The following is a 19,022-nucleotide window of genomic DNA, read 5'->3' as shown; positions in this document are numbered from 1 at the left end:
CAGCTCTTCGTAGTCAATTCCACTTGGGTCTCTCCGAACAGATTAAGGACTCCCTGGTCCAGTACCCCACTGCGGGATCCCTCGAGGAGCTTATGAAGTTAGCTATCCGGATTGACAGGAGACACAGAGAAAGGAAAGCTGAGAAGGAAAATTCTTCATCCTATTCTCCTATGCTTCCTCAAATTGCCCCCATTGATCAAGTTGAACCTATGCAACTGGGAGCATATCGACTGTCATCTGAGGAACGTACCCGTAGGCGTACCTTGGGTCTCTGCTTATATTGTCAAGAAAAGGGCCATCTACTTCGTACCTGTCCCGTCAGACCGGGAAAAGATCAGGCCAAGTGAACGTGGAGGGAGTACACTTAAGCCTACAAGCCATCTCTCCAACAAATTCTCTACAAATACCTGCCCAACTCACATATGGTGGTCAAGTCGTTTCTGTTCCTGCATTTGTGGACAGTGGAGCTGCTGGGAATTTTTTAGATTTAACCTTCGCTCATTCCTTGGGATTCTCAGCTATTCCTCTATACTCCATAATTGCTGTTTGCGGGTTGGATGGGAATCGCCTGAACCACGGGGAAATTCATCATCGTTCTCCTCCTTTGCACTTGAAGATTGGCGCTCTTCACTCCGAGATCATCTCATTGTACTTAATTCATTGTCCCTCAGTGCCGTTGATCTTGGGTCATCCCTGGCTAGCTCTTCATAATCAACTGGACTAGGGGCGAGATAATTCAATGGGATCCTAAATGCTCTTCTTCCTGCTTGTCTTTGCTAATTAGGATAACCCATACTGGTCCTGAGCTATTGCCTCCTCAGTACCGTGAGTTCCAGGACGTAACCATCTACACTTATAGGCATTTCATTATATGTGATGCCCCCTTTTTGATGGTGTACTAAGCATATATGGAACTGCTTGCTACTAACATCATATATTTTTCATAATATATCTGGTATTTCCCCCTTTTTTCTACACAGGATAAGAGACACATAAATACTATATGGAAGCGTTTCATATATAAATATACGCCCATGTCTCAATCTGTGTGAGATTTATATTATTCTATGTTAGCTACAGAGTGAATTGCCTATGCCAAAAGGCTCTTTCTGGAGAGACACTCTATAACAGGTCTTAATGGTCCTATGAATTATCATATTATAATTACATAATTAGAGGACCAGACCATAGTTATCACTAACAAACACGGTACTATATAAGTTTTCTATTTTGATAACATTTGACCGGCTCCCATTTTTGGGTCATTTTTAATTCTCCTTACACTATATTTCAATTCTATTCACTTGTATATTTTAAATTCACCGATCCAGGTGGGATTTAGCTATCTGTCTATGTCGCATTTTTAAGTAACTATCAATAAAGTTGATTTTATATTGATATACTCTCTCGGACAGGAGTGCCTTACACACTACTTTGTTCAGTTGATATCTATTGTCATCTGTATTTGTTATTTCCTAGATATTATGCATTCATAAGGTGGACTTCTTTGGCTACCAGTTATCAAAGAGATTGTTCCTCTTTGATAACAGTTTTTCAGGAAGACCAGAACTCTGTTAGCTTCCCTCCAATGACTTCCTTGGGACCTAATTTTTAATGTGCAATCTGGAGGCATGCTGCTCCACTCTGTCTGTGTTTTTGTTTGTTTTTTGTTTTGTTTTTAGAATAACTTTTTTTATTTGTTTTCAATAAAATATAAATAACAAGGGCTGTAGAGTCAGTATGACTCCAACTCCTCCATAAATGGCAAATGTATATTTAATTTGTAATAACAAACTTACTGTAGTAAGTATATATACAGCATATATATGTAAGGCTTCCCTTTTTAGAACTGGACATGCATTAGTGATGTAGAAGTCGGAATGCGTTCTTTCTCATCAATTCCTAAATTTATGCAAAGAGGAACAGTATTTGGGATCAGAGTTTATTAAATATGTGTAAAACTGATGATCCTAATATACCTCAGCAATTATGTCGTAGTTAGTGTTGTAGCTCCCTCTAGTGGAGATGGGACAGTGACACTGCACTTAAGTTTCATCATCATCAACATTTATTTATATAGTTTGAGAACTATACAAATATATGTTAAAAAAAGAGAAGGTGCTTACACAGGGCTTTGGATACAGCAGATTGATAATATGTGACTTACATGGTGAGTTACTAGTTATAGCTATTTAAAGCTTGTGGCCTGAGTTAATGTAGCGTTACAGGAATATGAAAGTTCTAAAATATGCGTAATCATAGTGTGCAAAACAATTAGAGGCAACCTGGTAGTGTTGTTATAACGAATAGCATGTGAATACACAAGGTAATGTGTGTAAATGTCTGTGTGTAATAATAGCACATTAGAAGGCTTAATTGACGGGCAAATAAAACATTGCTGTTTTGTTTTTCAGGTTCACCTCACAAATTCAGCCGTGAGAGCTTTTTCTAGCATTTAACCACAAAGTGACATTCCTCTGTTACTGGATAAATACATTGCTTTGTTCAATTAAATATTTGAAAGCAATGGATAAATTTGTAATAAAAAAAAATCTAATTAAAAGCAAAAGGAGTCATGTAGAAGAATGCACAGGACACTCAAACATTGACAGTCCTGAAGAAGATCTGACGAAAAAGAAGAGTAGGAATGATCCTTTACTGGAACAGAGTTATGTGTGGAAGAGAATCCGAGCAGCTAATCTGAGCTGTGATTACACTTCTCTGTTCAACAAGACTGAAGCAGATGATCTCTTTCTGCAGCTCGAAAGTGAAATTATATATTTTTCAGGTAATTTATAGTGTGGAGTTTAGAGCTATTATTTTGACTTAAAGCATACTCTGTCATCAGGTATCATTTCCTGTGCACAGAAAACCTTGAATGCTATTATCAGTTTAGCCACTTATTGGCTAAATAAGTTATTTTTGTTTATTTTATGCATGCTTAAAATCATTTTATCATTTTTGTGAGTGGCATACGTTCAGTTACTCTGTACCTGGATTTAACATAAATGGACCAGCAAGGACAGCCCGATTCCTGATCCAGTTACTCCTCAGACTGCTTTTCAGCTCTCGTCAGGTCCATTTAAAAAACATATTTAAAAACCTGCATAAATACTGACTTAAATTAATATTTAAAATACAACTATGGAAATGTGTATGTTACTCTATCCTGCATGAAGATACATATGTAGCCTGTGTTATACCAAAACTACAGTTACTAAGCTATATTACTAGATGAAATTAGGATTTGATGGTTCAAGATAAAACAAATATCTTCTGAGATAATATTGACTGCATCTTGTAACTAATTTGGCTCAAAAGCAATATTGTATCCGTTTGGGATAACTGGCTTTATCTGTATGTCCCATCTCTGTTTTTGTGTGTATTTTTCTTATACAAGTAGTAGCCCTTTTATGAAGGTAATGTAAACCTTCTGACAACCTGTCACTAGAGATTTACAACCCCCTTCCCTACTTCCCTCGCAAGTGATGTGTAGCAGTCAGATGGAGATCCCTCATTGATACATTAATCTATGTCCTTCAAAACAAATGATCTTTACAGCAATGGAGCAAGGATACATTTCAGACTGGAGGGGCAGTCTATACAGCGGAATATGCTTTGTGCAATGGGTCATTTGACTGCAGCTAGCTAATGATACGACTAGAAGGAGTATGCAGATTAAGTTAATGGAGGGACCTATTTTCTGACATGTAGGGTAATCCTATGGTAAGGTGATATTCAAAGGTGAACATCCCCTATAAAACTATGGAACATGTCTTTTGTGTTTGACCCTTGCTTACATAAAACATGTAAGCATGCATCATATGACCGTGTGTTTAGTTGTCCTTTATGGATAGTTCAGCTTTCCATCATATCATTTTTTTGTGGTTTGTGTGATTATTTGTGCATCCTTATTCAGAACTGCATATTAAGTTTGGGATCTCATAGGTAAGTGTCAATGCTGACACCCTTTATTACACATTGCACACCCCACATACTCTTACTGTACTGATCATCCTCTTCTACATGTTTTTTATTACTGTATATCAAATGTGTCTGGGCATTGGTCCTAATTTAAGTCATTGTTTCCATCATTTTTAGTTTGCATGGTGTGGTTTGTTTTTGTTTTATTGTTTTAGAGATATAGAAGAGCACTTATAAAAAATATATGTATCTTTTTATTTTTTGTGCAGCTATTTTTAATTCTGTGTATGTTCATTGTTTCTCTACCAACACTGATATTCTTTATTCATTTTTTTTTAAGTAGTTGATTTGTTTTAGTATTCAGTCATTGTGGAATTGAATTATTTTATTTATTTTCAGGGGATCTGAGTAAAGTTCAAGTATTTGGAAAATGGCATAATGTTCCTAGGAAGCAGGTGACTTTCGGAGATGCAGGATTAACTTATACATTTTCTGGCATCACCCTGTCTCCCAAGCCCTGGATTCCAGTCCTGGACCTTATAAGGGAGAGAGTAAAGTCGGCTACAGGACATTCTTTCAACTTTGTTCTTATTAACAGGTACCATAAAGAGAATCTTAGTGCAGATTTGATGCATTTGTTTATGCCTTTAAAATTGTAAGCTTTACTACGCAAATCGAAACAATGGTACTTGTTAATTAACCACCACAGTAACCTTCTATCTGTCTCAATACAGCAAATAAATGATCACTTCAGCCAAGCAGCGGGACATTTGAAAACCGCTGTGCTGATCACATTACAGTACTACTTGGCTCTTAACTATGTATCACATTTAGCTTTTCAAAAAGCGATGTTTGCAGCAGCCTGACCGGTAAGCATGTAATAAATTAAACAATTGTAATCTAATACACTGTAATGTGATCAGCGAAGCTGAAGGCCAGACAGAATGAGAATTGAAACGAGAACAGCAGTTTGCGTGACCTTGCTGGTGAAATATAGTGGTGGTGCCCATATAATTAACAAGTACCTAAACAACATTTATGATAATAGCCTGTTCTCTTTGCCATGTTTTTGCTTTGTTCACAAAAGCATACAGTGATGGTGGTTTGAAATTTTCTTTCCTTTACGATCCGTAGCTGATCACATAGCTGATCAAATTAACTTACATGTCAGAGACATACAATGATATTAATATTGTCAGGTTAGCACACGAAGGAGTGAGTGTGATCCTACTGTATTAACTGGGATAACTAGACCGCCCTGGAGGCGCGGAGTCTAACAGGGTGGAAGGTCTTCACCAGGGAATCCTGCAAGGGAATTTGGGCTAGCAGCTCGCACCCTGCAGGTCGTGGCCCTCCAGGGAAGTTCCCAGTATAACAGGTGGGAGAACAGAACCAAACAGCATACAAGAGGATACGATTTAGTATCAATTTAATAAAAACTGTCTCCACTAGGAGTGGAACATAAGTACAAGTTCAAATGAGGAACAGGATACATTGCAATGAAGAACCACGGCAAAAGTAGTGGCACCAATCACGAAGTTTCACAAATAAGAGCAGGATATATAATAACTGTAGACAACAGCAATACCTCCTAGGGAATGAGATATAAATACAAAGTTCATTGAAATGCTGAGATTACTACAGATGGAAGAGCACAGCTTGATACTTTAGGAGAATAGACACAGTCAATAATTCAATTGAACAGTATCAAGCATTGGCAACAACGAATATTCCAAACAGTCAGTAGAATGTAAGTTCAACTGTATCCATATATGTAGTAACGAAGAAAGGACCCAGGCATCAGTGAGATATGGAACGGGTAAGCAAAGATAAGTGATCCAAGCAGAGTAGCTAACAGGTGTTGATAGCAGAAATCAGTGGAATCAGGAATACCGCAATATGAATCATAGCTTACCACAAGAGTGTAGAGAAATTCAGCAGTAAGCAGCGATCCATATAGGAGAGACAACAAACGTAGACCGCAGCACAAGTACAGATGACATAGAGCAGGTAAACAAAGCAATGATGACCCACAACTTTACCACGGAGATGTGGAAGGAGTAACAGCAGTCAGCGGTATATGCAGAGTTGCTTAGCGGGCGTTGATCACAGCAATTACCACAGTTGAGTGGAACAGACGAGAAGGGATCAGCGAACTCCGAACATGCAGTAATGATAACCCACGGCTTTACCACGGAGATGTGGAAGAAGTAGCAGCAGTCAGTGGCATATGCAGAGTAGCTTAGCAGGCGTTGGTCACAGCAACTACTACAGGTGAGTGGAACAAATGAGCAGGAATCAGCGAATTCCGAACATACAGCAATGATGACCCACGGCTTTACCACGAAGATGTGGAAGAAGTAGCAGCAATCACCGGTATAAATAGAGTAGCTTAGCAGGCATTGATTACAGATGAATGGAACGAATAAGCAACCAGCAATAACAGGAACAGGCAGCTGAACTAGGCCAGGTGTAGACTTGAAGAACCAACAAAGGACAGGTAAAAGGAGGAGCCTTATAAAGGAGGACTGGCCAATAGTAGAATGACTTACCACAGGTGGGGATAATCAGAGATGTCAAGTGTGGCAGACAGCCTGTACCAAGGAGGTTAATATGAAAATGAGTACTTTGAGGCTCGGGTAGAGATACCTGGGGAGCGGAGTGTGACAAATATACAATGTATATATTAATACAATTAATATACAATATTTGTTATCAATATATATATATTTATGTGTAATTTGTTTTTATTGGAAGAATAAAGACATGTATACAGCAGATGGATGAAATATAAAAGCATTATTATGTTAGTATGTATGTTAGGGAATTTAGACTGTAAGCTCCAATGTAGCAGGGACTGATGTGAATGAGTTCTCTGTACAGCGCTGCGAAATCAATGGCGCTATATAAATAAATGATGATGATGATTATTAACTCAAAGCAACATAATCCATTAACTAATAAATGGCGTTAATTATAAAGGCAAACAAAACATACCAGACAGTTGAGAGGAAAGAGTGGATATACAGGGGGTGGAAGAGGGTAGCAAAGGAGGAGAGTGAGAGGGGTGAGGGACTCCACATATCATGAAAGAAATATACCTAGTATACTGATGTCTGACAAAAGGGTTTGACTCCTGCCCCTCCGTTGGTGTATCTACCCAGCCACAGGAGGCCACCCACAGTCCATAAGAGAGTGAAAAGATGAGACTTTAAATTCAAGCCAACGGTGCCACATTGACGCATATTTGGTGACTTTCTTTTGACCACATAAGGCAATGTCATCCATGAGCCTGTAAAGGTCAATCCATCTGAACCATTCTTGCGCGCTAGGCGTTGCAGGGAACCACCAATGGACTGGGATAACGCTATGGCTGCATTTATTCAAATGTCAGAGTAAGGATATTTTATGCTGAGAGATAGCAATGTCCGAGGAGTTGAGAAGCCAAAAATCAGGGCCATCTGGAACTGGACAGCCGATGATTTCCTCTGTAACTATTCTCACCCTGCGCCAGTATTGAGCTATTATAGGACATGACCACCAAATGTGGAGGGGGGATTCAGACCCTGCTCCACATCTCCAGCAGGATCTGGAGACACCCGGATGCATCTTACTTAACTGAGAGGGACATCTGTACCACCGAGAAAGAACCCTGTCCCGCGTCTTCACCACCAAAAGGCCTGTAGAGCTCACCATAATGAAGTGGAACACTTTAGTCCAGAACTGATCGGAGGTTGGCCTCCCCAGGTCTCTATCCTATGCATCAGTATAGCCCGGTAAGGCGGGGTAGAGGTTAATAATAAGCAGTTGGTATATGGTTGAGATAATATGTTTTGTCTCAGTGAAGACACAGCACAGCTCCTCAAAGCTGGATAGGCTTCTACTCGATCCCTCCATCACGCCCTTCCCCTGTAGATAGTGTCGAGCCTGTAAGTACAACCAGAATTCTGATGTAGGCATACCCAATTTTTCCTGCAAGAAGGAAAAGTCGCGTGCACGGCCATTGGCCACCAGCTGACCACTCCTGATCACCTTACCTGCAGACCACTTCCTAAAAGCCCCTGGTATCAGTCCGGGGGAAAAAGTCTGGGTTACCAATCATGGGGGTAAGGGGACAATGGAAATTAAATTAGTTAAAGTGCGCAATCTGGCCCAGGATTGGATTGCGGTGCCAACTGAAGGGGAAGGAGCGTCGGAGACCCTCGAGGACACGTGGTGGGATGGAGAGATTCAGGGCCATGGATTTAGTATAATTATTTAAAGTTTGACAGTGCCCCGAACCTTTCAAACTAGAGCATTAAATTGGGCAGTGAAACCGTATCCAGCAAGTCGCTTGCAAAGAGAGCCAACTCGTGCTCCGACCCTCCCACCCCCACCCCTGTCACATCTGAGTTATTTCTGATAGATCAAGCCAGAGCATCCATGCACAGAACAAATATCAATGGGGTAAAGTGGGCATCCCTGGCGCGTGCCATTATAGATGGAAAATGTGTCGGACATAGAGCCATTAATTCTATTGCGAGCAGTAGGGTTTCTGTAAAGGGAGAGGATTCTATGAAAACAGACCGGGCCCAGTCCAATGTGCTCCAGCACTCCCTCAAGAAATTGACAATCTACCCTGTCAAAGGCCTTCTCAGCATAAGTTGATAATAACAGGGCCAGGGTGCATCTACTCTCGAGCACATGTATCAGATCTATAATCTTGGTTGTGTTGTTCCGCGCCTTGCGACCCTGGACAAAGCCCACCTGATCGTTATGTATAGGGTCTGGTAGGGGGCTCTTTAGGCCGTTTGAAGCCATTTTCGCATAGAGTTTTAGGTCTACATTTAACAGGGAGATCGGACAATAGCTGGGGCATAGGGAAGAGTCTTTACCCTCCTTAGCATGCGCTTTGAGTGACTGCCTGGAGATGCCGGACGAATCGGATACCTCGTTAAAGGCTCCTAGGAGAAGAGGGTTTAATACCCGGCCAGGGAGAATTTATGTTTGGTTTCTAAATCTCTGATTTTAAGTAGAAGATTGCCTTCAGAACATTCTTTTGTTGTTTGACAAATGACACTAGTTGGGTGAGTTTGCCTCGCAGGACACATTTATGGGTCACCCAGATGGTCACCTTAGACACCTCATCAGAGTCATTATGGGCTGTGTAGTCCTCAATAGCAGCACCAATTTGATCCCTGCAGTAATGTCATACAGGAGGGACTCGTTAAGTCTCCACGTCCAATGCTTAGGGATGTTAAGAGGGATGTATAGGTTAAGGGAAATTGGGGCATAATGCATCCATGTTATTTGTCCGATGTCTGTCTGTCTGATCAAATGAAGATGTCTGTGGCTGATCATCAGGTAGTCTGGAATATGCTGAGTGTGGGTGCGAATAAAAGGCGTAGTCTCTCCAAGTCAGGAGGTGGCAGCGATGAGGCATCTAGGTTATATAACGAAGAGTAATACGCCTGGAATTCTTTTATTATCTGGCTCGGATCATACATCACTACTCCCTGTGGATTTTTAATTGACGTAATCGCATTATGCGTACGTCTCTGCCGCAACTTCCGAGCCAGGAGGGAGTCTGCCTTATCACTTTTTTCGTAGAAGAGTTGTTGGGTCCATTTAAGACTGCAAGCTTTTTTTTTTTTAGATAAGACCACGTTGAGCTGACCCCTCACTACCGTCAGTTCCTATAAGTGCGAGAGGTCTAATGAGCCCTGATTTTGAGCGAGGAGGGAAATGAGTCTATTCTCTAATGTGGCTATCTGCTCTCTTTCCTCTCTATGTCAAGCAGAGGCAATACTAATGAGCCGCCCACGGATTGTGGCCTTACGTGCCTCCCAAACTATGGATGGTGATAAATCAGGGGACTCATTCTAGGCAAAAAAATCATTGAGTGCCTCCGCTAGCTCTAAACATGTCTTGGGATTAAGCAGGAGGGTATCGTTTAGCCTCCATGTCTGGCTTCGCTTGGGAAGATTTGCTACGTTTAGTTGAAGTGATACCCCCATATGATCCGTCCAGGTAAATGAATGAACCTCAGCTCTAAGAAGTTTGGTCGCTAGTTGTGCATCTACGAAGAAATAGTCTATTCGGGTATATACGTTATGAGGGTGGGAATAAAACGTGTACCCCCTATCCGTGCCATTGATGACCCTCCATGCGTCTAAAGGGGAGTGTTCTTTAAGTAAAAGAGCAAATTGTTTGGATAGTCGTGTGGGGTGTGTTGGCATTTGTGGGGAGGTTGTAGCGGTTAGGGATTTATCTAAGTTAGGATCCAGTATTGCTTTAAAATCACCTCCCATCAGCAGGTGGCCCTCAGCTTGTTTGTTAATGAGGCTAAATAGTTTTTGGAGGAATGGGATCTGACCTTGGTTTGGAGCATAGCAACAAACCAGTGTAACCGGAAGCTGACCCAGTGTGCCTACTAATATGAGAAATTGACCTTCGGGGTCTGCTATCAAGCGTCAAACCGTAAGAGGAACAGACGGTCGTACAAGAATTGATACCCCTCGGTGCTTGGATGCAGCAGAGGCAAAAAATGTTTGAGAAAAGAGTTTCCCCTGGAATGTGGTGTGTGGTTGGGTAAGATGGGTTTCCTGAAGGAAGACTACTTCCCGTGTCTCTTTGAGCGTGGCCATTATTACGGAACGCTTTTGGGGGGTGTTCAACCCTTTAGCATTAATTGTCAGTAGCTGCGGTGACATATTGCGGTGAGAGTGTAGGACGCGTCACTGAGGGACTCCTCCGAGTCCGCAACTACAGCATTATGCCATAAAACCGGAAATAAGTGAAATGGGCTACGAGCACATAGTGAAGGGTGAAGAAGGGGGGGATCTGTAGGGGCGGAGAAGATGTGGGAATAAGCTGTCTGCAACCTGTCAGGGAGGGAAAATGCAGGCCGGTCATAGTATGTCCGATCTAAGGTTGCTCGATTTCGGGTAAAGTAGAAGGTGCTGCTACAGGGAGCTGCACCAAGGGGACGAGAGCAGGGGAGGGGGGGGAGGTCTAGTGTAGGTTGAGTTCGGGTAGTGTGGACAGAAAGGTAGGGGCACCAACCAAGAGAATAACATTAACATACAAGAGTATCCTCTCAAGGTACAGGAGTAAACAGCGGTTAAACATCTGTGTAAAAGCAATGTAAGCTTGGCAACTTAATATGGTAAAGTAATTTTAAGGCATAAACATCACCAGTGTAGTATGGTCCACAGCACATGTGGTGTAGGCAGGAGTCTGTGCTGAGACCTCGGAGTGAGTTGAGCTCCCACTGTGGAACTAGAGAGGTGAGTCAGAGAGGAACAGAAGAAACTTCTCACAACAGTAAGACAGGACACGTCTAATCAATTTGTGTAGAGACCACGGTTATGCTGTGTTCATACCTGTCAGGAAAAAAAAAGGGAAGGGGGTAGAGAGAACAAAGGACAAAAGGAGAAAAAGCACTAGAAACCAAAAAAGAAGAATAGTCTATTTAGGGTAAAGGCTATGTCCATTGTTCTCAGGAGGATCACACCTCTGTTTCAGTTTGAGAAGGTCAATCTCTAGAGGCTACAGTCTCTGCCATGTCAAGCCATGCTCCATTCGGGCCGCGGTGAGGCCCTCGGGTTCCCGTCACCGTCGACATATCTGTAGGAGACACAGAGTTTGAGGACAGTCCCAGTTTTTCTAAGATCAAAGCGCCTTCTGCTGGGGTCTTTGCAAAAAGAGGCCTAGTTTCTGTGAAGACTTGAAGACGAAAAGGAAAGCACCACTTGTAGCGGTATCCATGTTGTCGCAAGGCCTTTATGATGTCTTTCAGCTCCCGGCGTTTCTGAATGGTGAGAGGCGCCAGGTCTGCAAACAGCTGGATATCACTGCCATGATATGGGATAGAGTCTCGGTTCCTTGTGGCCTGCATAATTTTCTCCTTTATGTGGTAGAAGTGCATGCGAAGGATGATGTCCCTTGGCTGCTGGCCTGGAACGGACTTAGGGCGCAGAGATCTATGCGCTCTATCCAGGAGTAGTTCGCCGTCCGTAGCATCTGTTAATATGATCTTAATGAAGCCAAGTAGAAAGCCAAGGAGAGCTTGAGTGTCCACCCACTCAGGAATGTTTTTAAGACGGATGTTATTTCCCCGGGCTCTGTTTTCGATATCTTCACATTTTTCCATTAGAGAACACACGTCGGAACGCAGTGTTGAGAGCTCTTGTGAATTGTTAGCCACAGACTTACAGATCTCATCCGTTTTGGTCTCTAAAGCATCAGTGCGGTCGCCCAGTTCGCTGATCTCCTTCCTGAACTCTGAGATTGCTTGTCTCAACACACTGTGGAATGTTGTCTTAATATCTTGAACCAGTGAGCTAATAAGAAGTCTCATAGTCAGGGGAATTTCTTCCTCTCCCATCATGTCCGAGCCCGGCGAACGGTCTGGTTGCAGTTGAGTTGTGGCAGACGTTTGTGGTTTAGTGTGCTTTTTGCTTCTGTCGAAGAAGTTAGAGGCGTCCATTGTGGAGGTTCGTTTTGTTCTAGTAGTCATAACAGGACTGCTTTGTATCTATAATATGACAATGTCACAGTTGTGGAGGGTTGGTGCCCCTGCATAGAGCATTTAGACAGCAGTATGGCTCTTCCCAGGTTTTGTGGGTAGTTATTGGACACTTTAGATATATTAACCGCTGTTGTGGGGCTCTGCAGTCAGACGGCCATCCAAGCTGGTATCCAAGCCACGTCCCCGATTTGCAGTTTACGGGATGTTGATGGAAACTGTCTTAGTGCTGTTTTAGCAGCTACTGTGTACTGTGTAAGCCTGCAGGGAGGTCTTCAGCGTCAGGATGACCTGTCACCCTGTGTCCCGAACACTGGGCGCTGCTGCCGTGAGACTGTATTTTCTCCTACCTCCGTAGCGCTGCGTAGCTCCGCCCCCTTCCGCGTCACAGCGTGTCCCAGCAGGCGCCGCGAAGGCCCACTCGCCGTAAGAGAAGGGCGCGATGGTGCCAGGGACTTCCGGTCCCACAGTACCAGGATTTCCCAGTCCACCAGAGGCAGCGAGGGCAACTGGAAAGAAGGTCCTGTGTCTGGATGCTGCAGTTGAGAGACAAGACGTCCACCTCGAGATCCTCCAATCAGGGCTGAGGATCTTTTTAATAGCGTTTCTCAGACTGCCGGGGCCGTGGGGAGGGCTGCAATACTAGGAGAGCAGGAGTGGGATCCAAGCGGTCCCTATGTCGCCAGCTGATTAAACCGTGGGGACCCCTTGCGAGCCTGGGGTAGACTCTCTCACAGTTCACAGACTTCCGAATTACCGGTTACTCCAGCCGTCGGAACCCCGGACAGGCAGCCAATAACTCCAGAGGGGAAAATAAGGCTTATCAGTGCAGTTTATTTGGTCGCAAGTCGCTTGCAACTAGTAATTACTAGCCTTTAGGTGTGGAGCTCTAGACGTGTGCTACTATCTCAAATGGCTACCAAGCCACCCCCCCCCCCCCCCATTCAAACCTTTTTAATATTGTGCCAATGGCAGGATGGACGGTGTTTTTCCCTTTTTCCTGTCCATGCACTGCTAGTTTGAGGGTGAGCTCAGCCTCTTGTACGCCCTTGCACAACTGGAGTGAGAGTTCTTAAATATCTAAAACTTCCTGGAATTGGAACCCTAAGGTTTGGTGCCTCCTCCAAGCCAAATATGGTTCCATGAGCATAGAACCCAGCCTTGGAGCAGCAGTTCTGCTGTTGCCTCCGACAGAGATAATTTTTTTATTTTTATCAAATGCATTTCTACGATAACCATTTGTGCACATTTAAAACATCGATATGCTTTACATTTATACACAGTGTATAAATGTAAAGTATACAGCGCATCTGTACATTTAACCTCCAAGGTGCCGTAGTGCTGGCCCTTTAAATTAAATTTGTCTCGCAACATGTGTGGGGAACAGGCTAGCAACATACACTAAGTGGCCATTTTATTAGGTACAGCTTTATTGTACTGGGTAGGACCCACATTGCCTCTAGAACAGCCTAAATTATTCATGGCATGAACTCAAAAAGGAAGCATTTCAAAGCAATTCTTGTCCATGTTGACATGATAGCATCACGCAGTTGCTGCAATTTTGTCCACTTCATATTCATGCTGCACATCTGAGATTTCTCAGCTCCCGTGCCCTTCCAAGCTTCTCGAGAGAATTGCCTACACTCGCCTCACACACTTTCTTACAGCAAACAACCTATTGGATCCTCTTCAGTCAGGCTTTCGCTTTCAACACTCCACAGAGACTGCACTGACCAAGGTTGTCAATGATTTGATCACAGCAAAAACTGAAAGCCATTACTCTCTTCTAATTCTCCTAGATCTCTCTGCTGCATTTGACACTGTTGACCACACTCTCCTCATACAAATGCTACAATCCCTAGGTCTTGAAGGCACTGTCTTATCCTGGTTCTCATCCTAACTATCTAATCGCTCTTTCAGTGTTTCTCTGGATCCACCTCTGCTCCGCTTCCTTTATCAGTTGGAATACTGCAAGGCTCAGTCCTAGGTCCTCTGCTATTCTCTATCTACACCACTTCTCTTGGAAAACTAATAAGTTTCTTTGAATTTCAGTATCATCTCTATGCAGATGATACACAAATCTATCTATCTATCCTCTCCTGATCTTTCACCATCTGTGTTGTCTCGCGTTACTGACTGCCTTTCTGCCATTTCATCTTGGATGTCTTCTCGCCAACTCAAACTCAATCTTTCAAAGATTGGATTAATAATATTCCCACCCAAAAACAGAAGCTTCCTGACTGACATTTCTATTTCTGTTGATAACATGACCATAAATCCCACCACGCAAGCTCGCTGCCTAGGTGTTATCCTTGACTCACAACTATCTTTTATTCCCCACATCAACTCCATATCCAAATCATGTTACATACATCTAAAGAACATTTCCAGAATACGCACATATCTCACACAAGACGCCGCAAAAACCTTAATTCATGCACTCATCATCTCCCGCATCGACTATTGTAATTCTCTCCTTACTGGTCTTCCCAAACTCAGACTTGAACCCCTACAATCTATTATGCACGCAGCAGCTAGATTGATTTTCCTTGCAAAACGTTCTTCCTCTCCTGAGCCACTCTGTCAGTCTCTACATTGGTTGCCTGTATTTCATCGAATCCAATATAAAATTCTTCTACTAACATACAAGGCCGTCAACAAAATTTCACCGACATACATTTCCTCACTTGTCTCAAAATATCTCCCTACTCGACACCTCGGTTCTGCACAAGATCTGAGTCTCTCTTCCACTCTCATCACATCCTTCCATTCTCGGTTACAGGACTTTTTTTGAGCTGCACCCACTTTGTGGAACTCCCTCCCTCGCACAGTAAGACTTTCCTCTAGTGTCCAAACCTTCAAGCTTTCTCTGAAAACCCACCTCTTCAGACAAGCTTATAGTATTCCTCTACCACCCTCTTAATCTCCCCTATTACCACATTCTACACAGCTAACACAAGACAACAACCCTCTGACCAACATTGGTACACACACAGCCCACTCAGTACTTTTACCTTTGCGTTCAAACTGGTCCAGTGTGCAATATGATTAGCACATGTCCTTGTGTTTCAAACTCCCATTGTCCCATAGATTGTAAGCTTGCGAGCAGGGTTCTCTTACCTCTCTGTCTGTATGTATTACCCAGTATTGTTTTATTAATGTTTGTTCTCAATTGTAAAGTGCTACGGAATTTGCTGGCGCTATATAAATAAATGATGATGATGATGAGATCTGGGGACTATGGAGATCACTGGAGTACAATGAACTCATTGTTATGTTCATGGAACCAGCGTGTGATGACATTTGCTTTGTGACATGGTGGGCTATCCTGCTGTAAGTAGCCATTAGAAAATTGGTAGACTGGCCATAAAGAGATGCACATGGTCAGCAACAATACACCAAAATATTGCTCACTCTGTATTAAGGGTCCCAATGTGTGCCAAGACAACATTCTCCACACCATGATACCTACACCAGCCTGCACTGTTGACACCAAGCAAGATAGATACATGGATTCATGTTTTCTTAACCCCAAATTCTGACCCTACCATCTGTCGGAATTCGTGGGTGATCTTAGGATCTCCTGGATCTGCTTGATTTAGCACAACTCAACCCAAGAGCGCGGAGTCTAACGGAACAGGTGGTCTTCGTCTGAAGCCCCCGCAAGGAGGTATTGTCTTTGCAGCCCCTATCCCGCAGGTTGCGGTCCCCTGAGAGAGTACCAGACAGACCTGTTTGGGAGAGAAGTAACAGAGAGAATAGCAGGGGGCAGAGTCACTGGAACAGCTTGGAAGTCCAATAAATAGTCTGCAGACAGGAGATACTGAACTGCAGCTGCACACTAGGAGGTAACTCACAGTAGATAATAGCGGAGTCACTGGAACAGCGTGGAAGTCCAATAAGTAATCTACGGATTCCAGGAGCAGAGAGAGAGTGAGCCAGGTCCTAATACTTGCAGAGAAGTGAGCACAAAGAACAGACACCTGTCAGCTAGGTCAGGTGCTTTAAATATCCCTCCAGTGGATTTGGACCAATGGGGAACGAGTAGGAGGTCTTAAATGTAAGAACGAGTCTGCTCATGCGCAGACACGAAAGCAAGATGGCGCCTGCCATAAGGAAGACGCAGCCGCGAGTGCCGGGGATTCTGCCCGCCGGGAGCAGGCAAGACTGCCGGTACCTGCTTGCAGGTCCGGCGTGTGACACCATCCACATGTTGCATAAGAAATCGTGACACGTGGTCTGACGAATCTAGAACACCCAGCCTGCCTTAGATACAGCAATCTGAAACAGCTTGCTGTGACTGAAGTCACCTTAGTCACTTACCAATGAATACAGTTTTTTGGTCACCACAAAGGATTTACGATAGAGTCCTTGTGTTCACCAAAACCAATTTTAATATTACACACTTAAATCACATACGCATGCAGCATGAGTCTCACTTGGCTTCGTAAATGCACAAAGAATCACGGAGAACATACTAGATTAAATGTGTTTAATCCGAAAAATGTTTCCAAGGCTTAAGTACAAAACAGGTAATAACAAGACATGCAAAATAAGTTGCACAAATAAGTTTAATAAATAAAATAGGAAATAAAACCAGAGTTACTAACTTAGTAGTTTAAGACTTGGCGTGAGAGGAGTACCCTTTGGAAAAAATAGTACATTCCAACCTAGACAGGTTCTCCCCATAGAATAAACAACATTACTGGATAGGCAGCTAATTTTTAACCTTCTCACACTGCTCCCACCCCCACTTTTGAAATATAGGTCTCCCAATGTCAGGACAGACTGGTTCCCAGAATGACACAGGGCTTTTCGAAATGAATTTTCCATTTTCTGAGATATTGGTCTAGCTTCTCAAAGGACAGACATCTCTGTCCTATGTAAAGCCTCAGAGATGTTATTTGTCCCGGGCCTGGTTACTTTCAAAAGACTCTTGACATTTGCACAGGTCAAACTTATGTCATTCAGCAATGCCTGCTATGACATTATTTTACAAGTTTACATACAGAATACACACGGCCATACATGAATACTCAGGGGGAAAAGTAACAATCAGTGATTAGGTGCAATACATAATCGCCACACAACATTTTTCTAATTTTCAACTGTCCAATTTTGGTTAGTTTGTGCCCACTGTAGCCTCTGTTTCCTGTTCTTAGCTGGCAGGAGTAAAATTCTTTGTAGTCTATTATTTCTATAGTCCATTAATTTTAAGGTTTGGTGTGATGTGTGTTCAGAGAGGCTCTTCTGTATACCTCTTTTGTAACCCATGGTTATTACTATCAACTCCCTGTCAGCTTGAACCAGTCTGGCCATTCTCTTCAGACCACAAGGGATGCACACATGTGTGGGCAGCATAGCACATCAAACCTAACTATGACTAAATTCTCCTAAACAGCAAATAACAGCCATTATCTTATAAAGACTAACACATCAATTGTTCACCATTGTTGTTATATCATTACTATTGCACAGTGACTTCCTCCTTTCCTGTTGGACAGATACCCCCCCCCTCACCCCAACCCTCATATATTGCACAGATAAGATTCTACACACTCTCAAAGCAACTTACCAGTGTAGAGAGAGACCCCTTGAGAACTTCTTGCCTAAACACCACTGTCTTGGTGTTCCAGAGGTTATACATTTCTACAAGGCATTTGCGCAGGGCTTGAAAGTCAGTGATGTGGCTGTGTCAGGAAATACTACCCTGGCCAAGTCTCAGGGCTTTGAGAGCTTAGCTCTCCTAAGTCTGGGTGAGCATGCTCTAATGATAACGGAGGTGACAACAAGTGCATCCATGAATTCTGCTGATAGCTGATAGTGCAGTCATCCTTTATCCTTGCGTGATGATGTGTGGCCACACCACAGGAAATGTTTATTCTTGTGTGTGCAAAATTCAGATACATTAATGGTTTATTGTGACTAAAATAGTTTTGAGCAAAACAGTTACTGGACTTAGTGAGTAATACACTAGTTATTTACCTGTGATGAATTTATTGAGATTTTTTTGTTAATTTCTTTTTTTTTTTGGTTCTATGTAACTTGGAAGATATAAAGATGGGAAAGATCACATTGGTGAACATAGAGATGATGAGAAGGAGCTTGTCCCACAGAGTCCTATCGCATCGGTGTCTTTTGGAGCCTGTAGGGATTTTGTATTCCGGCACAGAGACTCCCGGTGTCCGAATTCTGTGCGTCACATTGAACCTGTGAAGATGGAATTGGCGCATGGAAGCTTGCTCATGATGAATTTCCCAACCAATGTTTACTGGTATCACAGCCTCCCAGTGAGGAGAAAAGTGATCACCCCCAGGATTAATTTAACCTTCCGTAGAATTGTATCACAAATCCAGAAGTGAACAGAACTCTCATGGAGAATCGTTTACGCTGCAAGAACAGAACATTTTCTGTTTGTACCATAATCTCTAAGTAAATGAATCAGAAGATGTTGAAAGCTAAAAACCAAGTGATACAAGTCTGAACAAATTGATCCAAAAAGTAAGGAGTCAGCAATTTTGTAATGAACAATAGACAAGCGACAATGAAACATAGCTTTATTCCTAATAAAGGCCAGCATAAAAATTAC

At 42.8% G+C, this 19,022-nt stretch overlaps 1 protein-coding gene across 2 annotated transcripts in view; it reads left to right on the top strand.

The window, feature by feature from the left end:
- Positions 1 to 19,022, top strand: part of ALKBH2 (alkB homolog 2, alpha-ketoglutarate dependent dioxygenase) — a 25,646-nt gene extending 6,624 nt beyond the window's left edge. For both annotated transcript variants that reach the window (XM_075214188.1, XM_075214194.1), the window contains exons 2-4: positions 2,415 to 2,788; positions 4,324 to 4,522; positions 18,486 to 19,022. In XM_075214188.1, coding sequence (XP_075070289.1) covers positions 2,527 to 2,788; positions 4,324 to 4,522; positions 18,486 to 18,795 — 771 coding nt within the window. In that variant the 5' untranslated portion in view covers positions 2,415 to 2,526 and the 3' untranslated portion in view covers positions 18,796 to 19,022. The remainder of the gene's footprint in view (positions 1 to 2,414; positions 2,789 to 4,323; positions 4,523 to 18,485) is intronic.

The sequence above is a fragment of the Mixophyes fleayi genome, chromosome 1 (assembly GCF_038048845.1).
Source record: "Mixophyes fleayi isolate aMixFle1 chromosome 1, aMixFle1.hap1, whole genome shotgun sequence".
Lineage (NCBI taxonomy): Eukaryota > Metazoa > Chordata > Amphibia > Anura > Limnodynastidae > Mixophyes > Mixophyes fleayi.
Note: the sequence above shows the minus strand (reverse complement) of the source record. Positions and strands in the feature narration are given on the sequence as shown.